Source organism: Pagrus major, chromosome 13 (genome assembly GCF_040436345.1).
Source record: "Pagrus major chromosome 13, Pma_NU_1.0".
NCBI classification, from domain to species: Eukaryota; Metazoa; Chordata; class Actinopteri; order Spariformes; family Sparidae; genus Pagrus; species Pagrus major.
Window position 1 is genome coordinate 10,277,272 of NC_133227.1, and position 14,418 is coordinate 10,291,689.

Sequence of the window (14,418 nt, forward strand, 5' to 3'; positions counted from 1 at the left end):
ATCAGCCTCAGCTGTACACTGAGTCTAGTGCTACAATTATTAGAAAATGCTAGTATGCTAACATGCTAAACTAGGGTGTTGAACATGGCAAATTATGCCTGCTAAACATCAACATGGTAGTGTTATCACTGTCACCGTGTTAGCACGGTGTGAGCAAAGCATCAGTTTACCTGGCTGTGGTCAGCAACGAATATGAAGTAACCCTTGTTCTATTTAGAAAGTTATATTAAATTAGGAGCCCTGTCTTTTGTGTCCATAATTCTAATGGCTGTCTTCCTTGCTTAGCTTTACAGCGTTGATTTCGGATAGATTACCAACTTCTCAAATTCACTCTCTGGCTGAACTTCGTCACTTTCTGATGTTTAAACAATAAGCTAGTGGACCTGCCCTTATTCCATTTCCTCTTCTTCTGTATTGTCTGATGGCTTGTAGTGTATATATGTAAAACCCCATCAAATCTACAATAGTGCACTGCTGTTTCCCTCCATACTGTAAACCTGTCTACCAACTTCCTGCTCTGAGAATTTATGTGTTCACACACACACACACACACACACACACACACACACACACACACACACACACACACACACACACACAGAGTGCACCTCACACAATTAAACATTAATGAGGAAATCAACCAGTAGATGTACTGAGCTTGCTGCTCTGGTGCTTTTAATAACATAAATGCTGCCATAAAACTCAATGAGTAATAATTTCCTCTTTAAGGTTATGTTTTCGCCTGGACAGTATTTTAGTTTAAAATGGATGTCTTTGTCTTATGCTTGATTTGAACCAGCAAATTACCATTAAGTCTGTATTCTTTTAAAGTAGATGTTATTGTTTACCACAAAGTAATTAATTTATCAGTGTATGTCCATTTTACCTCATACTGCCAATGTCCACCTACTCCAGCCAGTTTAATACATTAAATTTTGATTTATTAGTATATTAACGCACTGTTTCAATTAAATAAAATCTGCTTTAATTGTTATTCAGGGGATAAACAGGTTTTGTCACACTGCTGGTTTCTATTTTGGGGCCTGGCAGGGTTGACAGATCAGACATAAAAAACGTAAAAATATCAGCACTGCACAGTACCACCACCAGCGTATGATGTCTTTTCTGCTAACTATGTTGCACCACATACGGCTGTAATGTGAGTGTTACTGAATACACAACCTTTATTTCTGTCTCTCTGATCTCCCTCTGTTTTGGTCTGATTTTGTCACTGTGGGCCAAACAGCAACAGCAGCAGCAGCAGCCAGGCAAAACAGACATCTTCACAAATGCCCTTTTCTTTTTGTCTCTGCTCCTCTCTCTCTCTTTGTATCTCTGTCTTGCATTAATATGGCTAATCAGACATAATGAGCAGAAATAATGACCACTCACACACCAAATTGCACGCAGAGAGATTCATTCAAACACAAAGTGACTCTAATGACTCATTAACAGTTTTACACACAATGCATACAAAGCTGACATTAAAATAGGAAATGCATGAGAGCTCTGTTACTGTAAGTAAGCCAAAAGCACACAGTGTGCACACTGCTGAGAGTTGAGTGTACATTCAGGCCTATTCAGGCTCTGCTTTGTCTTCACTGCTCTGACTCTGTTCTCCATGATGGACTTTCTCTCTGCTCAGCACACTATAGGGACTAAGTCTGAATGATTTCTGCCACCTAATGATGTTTCTGCAAAAAGACATTTTTCATTAAAATTATTGGTTAAGGAGTGAACAGACCTTGGTGCTTGTCTAGACCTGAGAGCTCACAATGTAAGGCTTTCTATGCTCACCATCCATCCTCCCTTCCTGCGCATAGTTGAGTTTCAAAAAGTCAACCTCGAGCTGGGAGGAAATGTGAGGATTTTATGGCACTGTTGAGTGCTATAATATCAGGTAAATATCTTATATAACCAGAACAGTTGTCTGTTTTTCCCTCATGCTCACGTACACTCACACTACTTTAGCAGATTGGGACAAACTAGCCTGTCAGGAGGCCAGGAGGTGTACAGAAGAGTCTAGGAGGAAACAGATGGAAGAGAGAGATAGAAAAACAAATACACGCAACCACACTTTTGCATATTGGAAGAGCCGACCCACTCTATGGCATGATCGCAGCACAGTTGGCGTGGGACAGACGACCGTATCTCAGTGTATCTCACCCCATCCTCACCTTTATGTCTCATGTTCTACTCCAGTCATCTCGCAGAGCTTCAGCACACTGTCACTGTTTTTTCTACATGCTTCACTAAACCAGCTCAGACCCAAATGCACCATTTGTCAGCTATTTGCCTAACAGCTACGAATAAACCATATGGTCGCTGTGACTCCCCACGGTCCACATACATACTCTCATGCAACTAACAGATGGAGGGAGTTTTTTGATTGGCAGGTGGGTGGTCCAGTGACTGTGGCTTATGGTGCGTGTCAGAAGGTGACAGACGGCGGTGTGTGTAGGCCACTCAAGGCACCCATCAACATTAGCGTGATGGTGTGTGTCTTCCCTGTGGGGATTGACCCCTGCTTTTATTTCCCAATTAGTTCTCACTTGTGGCTCGTTAGAGTTGTCTGGTATTCTTACACGCACGAACACACAAACACACTTTTCTAGAGCCCATGTTTGTCTGTGCCTGTGGTGGTTGAGCTCACCTACACCCCTCCCACATAATTCGCTTTTCAAACGTTTGGTTCTGCTTTTACAGCAGCCCACTGCTCTATGGCTTTTTGTAATAGTTACATAAGCTCTTGTGCATGCACTTCTCCTATCCAAGATCATCAAAGAGATACACTGTACTGTGTCAGGTGGATAAACAGGATTTGTATGCCATCAGGGTGAAAATTAACTTCCTGGAAAATCTATATTCATTGTGTAAGCATCTTTGCTTTTTATGTTTGCACTTTTTACTTACTTGCAGTAAAGAAAATCCTCCCTTTTTATTATATTATGTCTTATCTTATAGCATCAGCCTGGCTATCATCATGCCTGTCCATTAGAGCTGCAACAATTAATTGATTTCAATTAGTTGTAAACTATTGAATTAATTATTATTAACCATTTTGATAATCAGTTAATGGGTTTGAGCAATTTCTTTTTAAAGGCTATATTCTCTGTTTTCTTAAATGTGAATATTTTCTGGTTTATTTACTTCTTGACAGTAAACTGAATATCTTTGGGTTGTGGACAATATAAAACTTTTGAGGACGTCATCTTGGGGATTTCAAGATAATATCCGCTTGATCGACAAAAAAAATAAATAAGAAAAAAGCGTTAGTTGCAGCCCTACTGTCCATCTCAAACACACGTCTCCTCTCTAATAAGACATCCCATATAAAAGGTGTCAACCAAGCATTTCTCATGTTTGACACAGGCTTTTTTACATCTCCCCATGCCCTTTGTTATTCCACTGTTTTCTTTTTTATACTTAATCTTTTGAAAATTGAAATACAGTTAAACGCAGTACAACAAACAAGACAGCTGGTCACCTATGTGATGATGCAAGCATTATACTGATCAATATACATGTCAGTTCATATAATAAAGGGTCAGTGATCATCTTGTGCAGTCACGTACACAAGTCATTTTTCCCAGTATCGCAGGAATTTATCAGTCCGTTAATTTCTCTCGCTCCCTTGAACAGCAGTAGCTATATCTATCCAGTCAATCTTTATTGGAGACTTGGCTTGTAACCATTTTCATGTTACAGCTTTCTGCTGGCAGCTAAAAATATCTTTAGTAGGTATTTGTCTTGCGCTAATAAATGAGCTGCAGTGTTGCCCAAATAAATTGTGGGAAAAGAGCAAATGTTCTGTATTGCTCGTTATTCCACCGTTTTCTTCACCAGCATTCCTTTGAAGGCTGTAGCTGCTTCAGAGTCAGCGTTGTTCCCTTCGACTGGAGCTGTCACTGTTACTTAGGCCCTAACACCAGCGATGTGACTGGACATGAATATTGACCTCAATACCGACTCTGAACCTAATATAGAAAACTTATAGAAGACTGTGATGCAGCAGAAACAAATGATATTTAGAGTAAGAAAGGTACATGTGAAGTTTGCTGCCATGCTAGACTGTTTGCATTGAGGAAGTATTTCACTGGAGCTCAGCGATGGCCTTGTTCTCTATGGTGAAATGTTAATCAGCATATCTCTCTCTCTTTTTCTCTTCATCTCTTCCTCCTGTTCTGTCTCTGTCCTCCAGACTTTAACTACAACACAGATGGCTACGAGGGGGACGGAGCGGAGGACGGCAAGTCTCAGGACGGCTCGGAGACGCTGCCCTATATAGATGAATCGCCCACCATGTCGCCCCAGCTGTGCGCGCCCCAAGGGCCAGACGGAGAAACGGTCTCCCCCACGCCACCAGAGGGCCTGCCGCCAGGGGTAAGAGCATGCACACACACACACACACACACACACACACACACACATAGAGATAGAGAGAGGGCCGTGCGACATAAATCACAGGCTGGATTTGTGTTTACACGCTACATGACTGATTGGCTCAGGTGCAGTTCTCCTCCAGGCAAGCTACTGAGGTAAAATATGTAAAATCCTGAAAGGCATGAAGGTTGTTTTCTATGTAGGTTGTAGGTTTTATCAACTTAACTTGTGTATTAGTGAAGACCCCTTCAGGTTTTCAATGAAAACAGAGAAAATGTACTAAGCTGTGAATGTGAGAACAGCTTTGTAGTGTCAAAATCGTACACATGGGGTACTTTAACAGTATCTTTTTCTCAAGCATATTTAAGTTATTTGACTGAAATCCTACACTTCAGCGCACCATTGGTATGAGATCTCAACAGTAATTTTTGCTGATGATATCCCTTGTTTGTGTATATCCTTGGACAGTGTTTTTTCATGCTGAGCTGTAGTCAAGTGATAGTAATACAAAGAGGGGATTTCATACTGAAAAGATTATGATTATTGACAGAAGGGAGAATTACAAGGAGCAATAATTATTTCAGTGTAAATACGTGCATGTTGTTAATTATTTTTTCGACAAAAAGAAAAAGAACTTGTCCTTCAATGTAGCATTTAGAGAAGTCTTCAAAGCACTCCCAGCTCAACTATCTTATCATTGACAATCATGTCACTGTGAGAAAAACCTACAGGTGACTGAATGTTCAATATTATTAGACTTTACTCATATTATCTAAACTCAAAGATTTAGAAATATCATAAAGACAGTTAAAATGTATTTGAAATGAGCTTGTTCAAAATTTTTACATTGTGAACAGCCTGACATCCTGTAAAGAGTGTAATACAGTTAAAGCTGATCTGTCATCAGCCAGAATTTATCCTTGTTATTAGCAGTAGCAGCTCCACCTCAGATGATTTCACTTCAGGCTCTATCTGCGATGACAGTATTTTAGTCTTTTCTGGACTGCTGACGTTAGCCGCCAGATTATGACCCAGTGTAATTGTTAGCGATTAGCTACAATAGCTGGACTCCCTGCAGCACACTGCAGGTGGCACATTCATAGCAGCAGGAAATGACCACTGACCCAGATGGGGTTTGACGTCACCATCACTGATCTGCCTGTTTGAATGCAGAATACATTCCAGGACTCTGTTTATCCATAACGTTGTAGTTGTTTTAAACATTTTTAAAGCGATCATTGCAGTGGTTGTTTGGGCTGCGGTGTGTTTTTTCTTTGGATTTAAATTTAGATGCTGTAAGTGGCACTCATTTCTTTGGTTATTTGGTCGTAATAGCCTCTGAGAAGGTAAGGTCCTACCAGACAGCACGCATTCAGAACAGCTGGTAGTCATAAAATTCACTGGGCCATTGTCTTTATATTCATTTCAGGTAGAGAGTAGCAATATACGGCTCATATAACAAGGCAAAATGTTTGCTAAATGTTTCCGTCTGCATATTTCAGATGATCTTTTATGTCAGTAGGTCAGGAGTTTGCAGTTCTCTTTTCATGACTCGCGGGTGTGTGTTTGTATGAATGTGTGAGTGGGTGCAGCCCGTCAGCAGCCCGGGTAGGCTCAGCAGGAGTCATGTTGACCCTGACCTGAACCGACCCTCCCACACGCACACATAGCCACACAGAAAAAGAGGCTAACAGGCTTTCACTTCACACAACACAAGCTGCTTTGACATGCAGCATGGAAAAAGCATGAATGAAAACTACAGCAGTCATGATTGGTTGGCTCAGACTTTTGTTTAGAGGGATCTACTTTGTTTCTCAATATACATCCAACAGGAATACTAAATCTACCCTCATCAGCTCCATTTGGCCTTAAAAATCTGCCTGCTCTCTCCCATTGGCTCTTTTTTTAATCTCTATTCCAAGCAGCTGTGTTATCATAATATTGCAAATACACTGTGGCCTTGATCATTGACCTTATAATAGCTTTGTGATGTGAATCATTAAGCTTATTGTTGTGTTGCATTCTTTGAGTCACTTAGTAAGGGGTCAGCTCATGTAAATGAAAGTGTGTCTCCATCTAGTGGCAAGTTGGGGTTATAACAGATGAGATGGGACATGTTCCTGTTAAAAACCATTTAAAGTGTAATGATTTTTTAAACAAATTGTTAAATAGTTAACCTTAATGATTAATAATGATGAAAAACTACCATTAACCACTTTGACCTCACAGATTTTTCATCAGAGCAGAGACATTTTAAAACATTTTAATCCTTCCACCTTTAAGAAGCCATGATATAAATAACATTAAGTGAGGCAAAATATAGCACTAGATCATAAAGACACACTGTTTCCATGTCTCTTGACCCCCACACTTTGGTTACAGATTGAGTCAGAGCAGTTCATATAGCCGGTTATTTTGATGCTGCGAGAGATCATTTGGACTTTAAAGGCCTTTCCACTGTAGTCGTCCTCTCCTCACCGCCTTGTGAAGTCGGCCTTTCTTTCTGCTGAGTTTGCACTGGCCTCTCATCCGCTAACACGAGAGAGCCAGGGCTGACACCTCCCTGCCAAAATGCAGCCGTTCAGCATGACGAGTCTTCAGTTTGGACTATTTTGGTGATATTTTTTAGTTTATATTTTGGGAATGCTCTAAAACTAGCTTCTGTATATCTGAGGAGGCCTAAGGTTTCTCTGTTTCTCCCTCCTTCTTGTCATTTTTTTTCTTTTTCCATTCTGACGTCAATTTCTTTCCTTTGTCCTCTTATTTATATGGTCCTTTCTCTGCCCATATTAATGGCTTGTAATGGTGGTGACCTAGAAAGACAAGCCACAAGCATAAATTTTACTATTATTTATTTTCCCAATACTCTTCCAGGTCCTTGGCTTGTAAAATAGGTCTGACCTATAAAGTCGAGTCCAGGCGGTTAGCAACCCGAAGAACCGGTGTTGCTTTTGCCAGATTAGTCCTCAGACATGGCAGCAAAGAGAAGGTCTTGGTCATATCTGAAATCTTCAGCTAGAGAAAACAAGGAGAGAAAAGTCTAGAGGGTGGTTGATAGTGTGGTAGTGGGTGTCACTTCCTGTAAAGTGGCAACCAAGGGTCAGGAGCAGGGTGAGAGGTCATGGTGAGTGAACTGTTTTCATTAACAAAAACCCAAACTCAGAGTTGAATCATCTCATTCACATTTTCAGTTTCATTTCCCCTCTAGTATCTAGAGTTATTGATTTTCCTAACATATTGTCTTGGAGCACACGTGTCTTATTCAACAATTTTTTTTTATACTTTAACCTCATGTTCTGCGTTCGCTAAACTGCTGCTACCCAGTGAACTATGTGACCTGTAATTAGAATCAGCCGCACTGGCAGCACATTAGCTGGTCTCAGCTCCACATCCAAGGCTCTCAGCAGATCAATAAAGAGACAATGGCCAGAAGAGAAGACAGGCGAGAGAGAGATGAACTCTGTAACACTCAGTAATGCGTGAAAGAGAGAAGCTGTGTGTTCAAGGAAGTGGCTTTTGCCTGAAGATACGGAAGCCAGAAATTAAGCGAATGAAGCACACGACTCTCCCAGTGAAGCACACGAACGGCCCATGTAGCCATCAAGGAAGTGGCTGGATAGCGTTTGTTGTGAGGGGAGGGGCGGATGTGGAGGGAGGGCAGACCTCATCGACCGAGGTGGAACAGTGGCGCACACACACATAGAGTGCACACACTCACACCAGGAAGCCCAGCAGAGGAAGGGGGTGGGGTTGTGTAGGCGGGGTCCTCTCTTCTTTCTCTCTCGGCGTCCAGACGACTTACTCTGAAGGGAAAACACTGATGTGTCCAGGCAGGCCCTGAAGAAGGGGATCTCGGGCAGAAAGAGGAGAGGAGGAGGCAACAAAGTGAAAAAGGGAAAAAGAAAGGAAAGACAATCATGGAGGAGGAAGAGGAGGAGGTGCTGTGCTACTTGGACAGGGTGCTGGAGGAGGAGGAGGAGGTGTTTGAATATGGAGATGGGGAGCTGGATCCCATCAGTCCGACACATAGACAGTTCAAGGTGAGACAGCGGCCGGACAGCTGGATGCAGGGAACACACACACAAACACAGACACAGACACACTTGTACCGGTCTAACACACTGACCAGACCTGACGGCTTGGCTATTTAAAGCAAAGTGGAAAGTCTTATTGGTGTCTTGGCATGATGTGGCGTCACTATGTGCTGCTACGTGTGTCTACAGTAAAAGCCATCTGTGCTGCAAGAGTGTGTGTTTATGTGTGCAAGTGTGTGTGTGTGTGACAGCTATTGGTCTGTCAGCGTGGCCTGACGAGGCAGCTACTCTGGAGCACATGTCTCCTTACTCTGCTGCTTTTTAAAGGCTTCTGGTCTCTGCTTGTAATGCTAACTTCTGTCTGTTAAGGAGCCTTTGTGTTTCCCAGTAGATGAATTGACAAAACGCATTGATGCCTGTCCTGTTACTGGTCACTCTTGTTATCAGCTACTTTAGCACACAGGATGCGGGTACAATAGAAAAAAAGGCAGCGTTTTTCTATATGAAAAGCGTAACTGAAAAAGTGCATGCACAGGCGCAGGTTGCCATGGAAAAATCCTTTCACCGCTCATGTATTTCTCATCTTGCCCTCTCTCGCCACACAGTAGCTCTTTGTACAGCAGAGGGAAAATATTCCCACTGTTGGAAGAAATAGTTTTCCCCCTTCTTTTCCTGTCTATGTTTTTCATCCTGCCGTGACATGTTTGTCACAGAGGGAGTAAGCTCCACACGTCAACAACACACAAGTTTACTTTGACAATAAAATGTATCTCTCTGTGCTGCACTACACAGACCTGGTATAAAGAGTTTTAAAAAAAAGCTAGGAAATCTTGCAAGAAGTAGCCTGGAGATGTAATTTCAATAAAAACACAATGTCTGGAGATGTGGACACACATATGGTTTGTGGTGCTTAAAATAAATGCTGAGCTGCAGCAGTACTTGCATATGAAAGAGACATCTGAGAGTCTGACTCATTTCTTGAGCTGCTTTTGTTGTGAGCTTTAGTTATAAGGAAAATGTTCTTGCAGTTTCTTTTAAGGAATGCCAGCAGACTAAAACAGACGAAGAGGCTCAAACCCTGCTGGATAGATGCTCTTATGAAATCCTTTATTGAATTACTGAGGTAATGATATGAAATCAGCTCACTCAAAACTCTCAACAGTTTAATGAAGAGAGACAAGATGTGTAGAATCTATCTTGGTTCTTCTTCTGAGTCGCTGCACTGTTGCTTGAAGCAACTGTCACAACCAATCACAGGGAGATAAAGCATCAACACTGTCATCAACTGTGAAGTTTCATGGATCTTGATGAACAGGCGTGACGTTTTCACCTAATTTTAATGTGTTACTAACACATAAATATTTCTGGTTTCCCTGTAAAAGTCAGATATAAATGTTATAGTTTCTTTTGGTCTTTATTTTTCCGAAGTGAACTGAATCTGAAGTATCCTGCAGTGAAGTGCATATTGTGGACATAGTGTATGTACCGTGTCTGGTTATACAGTATTGCTCATGTCCTGACGGATAACATCCGTGTCAGAAGGTGGATGTTGGTCGTGATTGGGTTAAAGGATGAGGTCATGGCTCATCTTATCAGGCAGTGCTGGTGTGCTGATATCATTGTAAGGAGCTGGTAGTGTTAATAATTAATTTTCCTTTCTGCTCTCATGGCTGTCCTTTGGCCTCCCTCAGAGTACATACAGTATGTGTATTGCCTCAACGTCACTTTAACTACAATTCTCTTGTCTATTGTAGTCTGTGTTTGTGTATGGAAGTGTTTTCTTTGGGAAAGCTTATAATTTTCTGTTAGATACATGCAGTTTTATTGTGGAGGAATATTTAAATGAGGAATGTTTGAGTAGCTTTCACACATTTTAATTGTTTTGGCCAACACATTGTTGTGACCTGACCTGACTTGTTGAGATTATATTAACACCACCGTGGATTTGAACCATTCACAGTTTTGTGTGAATCATGCAGCAGGTGTTGATATATAATTGTTAGAAATAAAACCGTAATCATCATCTTCACACCATTACATAGTGTTTATTATGTTTAATTATAGGCTATCTGACTAAACCACAGGGCACAAATGATGATACTAAACAGCTGTAATATTTCTGTGTACAAAAACCAATAAATCTGAACGTGATCGGCAAAGCGTGATCATTTCATCATCTGTTTTTTGAGTCAAGTTTAGTGTACATTTCCAACACAACACATAAGCTGCAACCTCTAACAACATAATTAATATTCTATTATTGAAAAAGAGAATATATTGCCTGCTTCCTTCTGAAAATAAGTGACTGCCAGTTAAACTGCAATACTTTTGAACTTTATATACAGTAAATTTTGTGAGGTTTATAGTTTATAACTACACCCAGAATAGATTAATTATAGACATGCAAGTCAGGTGGAAATGCCCACAGGTGTGAATTGAGTTGAATCTGACTTGTCTGTTTCATCCTATCTAGTACTGAGCACCTTACTTCTTTCTGCCCAATGCATGATGGGATAGTATTCGCCATTTTCCCATGGAGATAAGCAGGGAGATGAATGAATGCATATAAATGATGTGTTTTATGATTTATTTATTTATTTAAAGGTTTAATAACCAGGGACAATTCACATTAAAAAAAACATTTTAACAAATGTAAACATGCCAGAATTAGCCAAAAGGCTATTTTACATCTGCTGTCCCTGGACTGATGTTAAGAGTCACCCTAAAAGAGAATGAAATGATTTAGTTATCGACATACAAATAATACATTAAAGGATTAGAAAACTAAATCTGAATAAAGGTCAAAAGGCAGAGAACTAAGCAAAAGTCCATACATACACACACAAGCTAACATAAACTCAGCTCAAACAGCAGCCGCTATAGACAAAACAGAAGCAACGTTAATGCAGCAACACCAACATCGACAAAAAATAAAGAATGAAAATAATAATAATTACACAAGACACAATAACAAACTAGCAGGTCACAAACAAGCAAAACATAAACACTAAACACATTATAATAATGGAGAATATCAACAGCAAACTTTTCACCTCAGTTTTACCTTTCTTTCATACAGTTGCAGCTATTGCATTCACCTTTTCTCCTTTTTAAGTGTTGGTAGTGTTACTAGTGTTTTCACCAGTACAGGGATAAAAGTACTTACACGTCTTGTTTTGCTCTTGCTCCATGTTTCTCATACGTGATTAGGGTGGTGATTCCCCTGATATTGAAGTCAAAATACAACATAGCCGAGGAGTAAGACTTTCCACAGCGGAAGCAAGCCATTTAGATGTTTTTAGATGAGCGAAGATTCCCAATAAAGAGCTGCTGCTGCTGCTGCTCATTCCTGCGCACTTGGGATGTGTGTGTTTTAATCTCATGTTTACCTTATGTGGCAACTACAGTGGCAACTTGCAGGAAATGAGCTTGAGTCATTGTATTGTAATGTGGCGTTGGTCAAAAATTAATCCTGAATTCAAAGAGTTTACCAAAGCATCCATGGTGTGTGAGAAATGTATAACTAACTGAAATACATAGTTACAATCAGGTCTGTTTTTTTCCTACAGGGAGACATAGAGAAAGGACTGGAGATGAAGAAACTGGTGCTGTCTGGTTTCTTGGCTAGTGAGGAAATCTACATTAACCAGCTGGAGGCCCTGCTACTGGTGAGACACACACACACACACACACTGCAAAGAAACAGTGGTTTGCGCTACACAGTATGTGTGAATAATACAGCGGTGAAGATAATTACACTTTCTTTTAAATGTTCTGACACTGATAGACATATTCATTTGTTTTTGGAGAAAAACAGCATGTAAAGACTCATGTAGTAGCATGCATGTTGCAGGCCTGTGGGAACTGTCAGAGCAATATTAGTGGTTAATGGTCATACTGAGAGAAGGACCACAGCATAGCAGCTTCCTGAAACACTAACTGAACATGCTTCCCCATGCTAAGCTAACGATGTCATATCCTGCCACTCTTAGCCACACGCTGCACTTTGCCCGACATGTCTGACTAGTGCCGCGTTAAGTTACACTGTAATATCGTTTAGTCACACAAGAGTTATAGTATGAAACTTCCTGCACTAAAAAACTAAAAGATGGAGTCGATGAGGCAAACAAATGATTGCAGTAGCGCTGGCTGAAATCTGGTCTGGCTCTCACTTCCTTCTCTTTCAACCCTCAGTGACGACATAAGAAGTCAATGAACGATTTGACCAATAAAGAGTTTGTTCCTGTCCTCCCCCACTTCTTCAGTCATTCAACAAATGTCTTAAATACACAGTGAGATCATATTTATGTTTTTGTTTTGTCGCATTTTATATTTGGCAGGTTTTAGTTTTACACTACCCAATTAAAGGCAAGCCAGGACTGGTAAACAAAGTCAGAAGCAGCTCATGTGTTGGACTGATGTTGATATGTTACAGCCAGAAGTTACTTATAATTGGATATTTTGGTGTAAACTGCAGTCTGGTATAAACACCTCTGGAGTTAACTCAAGGCAAGGACATCAAACCATTCCATTGTATTTAGCTGGTTGGTTCAGACACAAACTCCCAAAATACCACTTTAAAGCTCTGTGCTTTAAAGACATAGAGAATCACCTTTACACAGTGATTACAAACTTAAGTTTAAATGGCATTTGTCCTACTTGCTGGTTCAATGCTGTAGACATTTGGTAGACTATAGACTACTGGACCCAAGATCATTCACATATTTTTTCTGGAAACATAAAGTTCAGATATGAGGAAAAACTTCACTGACCACACTTGATCACTAGGAAGGTGAATAGCTGCTATAAGGTTTGAGGACATATGTTAAATATGTCCTGCTCCTGCTTTAATTTACAACAGAAACACACACAAGCAGAAAATTCACCATTTCTTAAACATGCAGACACAGACAGACGGGTAGCTTTTTATTGGTACCTATTATATTGCTTGATTTTTAGCTACATCAGTAAATTTGCTGTTTAGAAATGAATTCTAAAGGTATTATAATATCTAACAATTGTGTGAATTGGCCCATGTGCCACTTTCTTATGATGTTGAATTTCAGATTTTCAACAAACCAAAACCACATTGTAGAAAAACCTAACAATACAATCCCTAAACAACACGACAGAAGAAAGATGATAATAATAAAACTAAAAATGAAATAAAATAGGTCAAAATAGACAATAACAACGTAAACCCATACACTTAGGTAATCCAAAATAACAGTTTTAAATTAGTCAGATGTCAACTGTACCATGTTATATGTCCACTTTTGGGCCTTAAAAGATGAATGTATAAATTTAGTCCATGTGTCCCTGTAGTTTTTCCGCTGCACCATTGCCACATCCACCCCCATATGTCACTTTTTGTATTTGTGCAGCCTGATGTTATCCTGCAATGTTGCTATAAAGCATGAAAAGATAGAGATAGAAACCTATTCATCTGTGTAACACTTCTGTCAAACCTGATGAGGACCTTTCAGCTTCATGCTGTGCCACCATATATATAGACCACTCTGGGGGTGTGGAGTATGCCTGCAGCCATCGTCGGTGCTTTTAAGAATGAGCCAGTCTGTCTGATCAGCCTTCATACAACCCCTGTAATCAGTGGGAGGCTGACTCATCATCAGCCTGAGAGAACTTTTACCTCCATGACGTGAAAGCCTTTCTGTTTTCACACACACACACACACACACACACACACACACACACACACACACACACACACACACACACACACACACACACACACACACACCCCATCATGTCAAGTCCACACATATCTATGATTAACCGAGTTGCCGTACAATCTGACAGGTCAGGCGCTGCACAGGGAAGAAGAGTCACCCAATTGCAGTGCAGAGTGGCTAAGATTACACACTTACCACTAGGTGACACATAGCAAGATTAAAAAGACTTTTTTCAGGCTCTGGCCAAATTAGGCCACTGATTGGCCAACTAATTGACCTAAATCCACCCACTATGAAAACATGCTCTT

General features: G+C 40.5%; 1 protein-coding gene across 1 annotated transcript in view; it reads left to right on the plus strand.

Annotated features, from left to right (window-relative positions):
* Positions 1-14,418, plus strand: part of abr (ABR activator of RhoGEF and GTPase) — a 136,315-nt gene that overhangs the window by 46,896 nt on the left and 75,001 nt on the right. The window contains exons 2-3 of the mRNA XM_073479831.1: positions 4,202-4,383; positions 11,987-12,085. Coding sequence (XP_073335932.1) covers positions 4,202-4,383; positions 11,987-12,085 — 281 coding nt within the window. The remainder of the gene's footprint in view (positions 1-4,201; positions 4,384-11,986; positions 12,086-14,418) is intronic.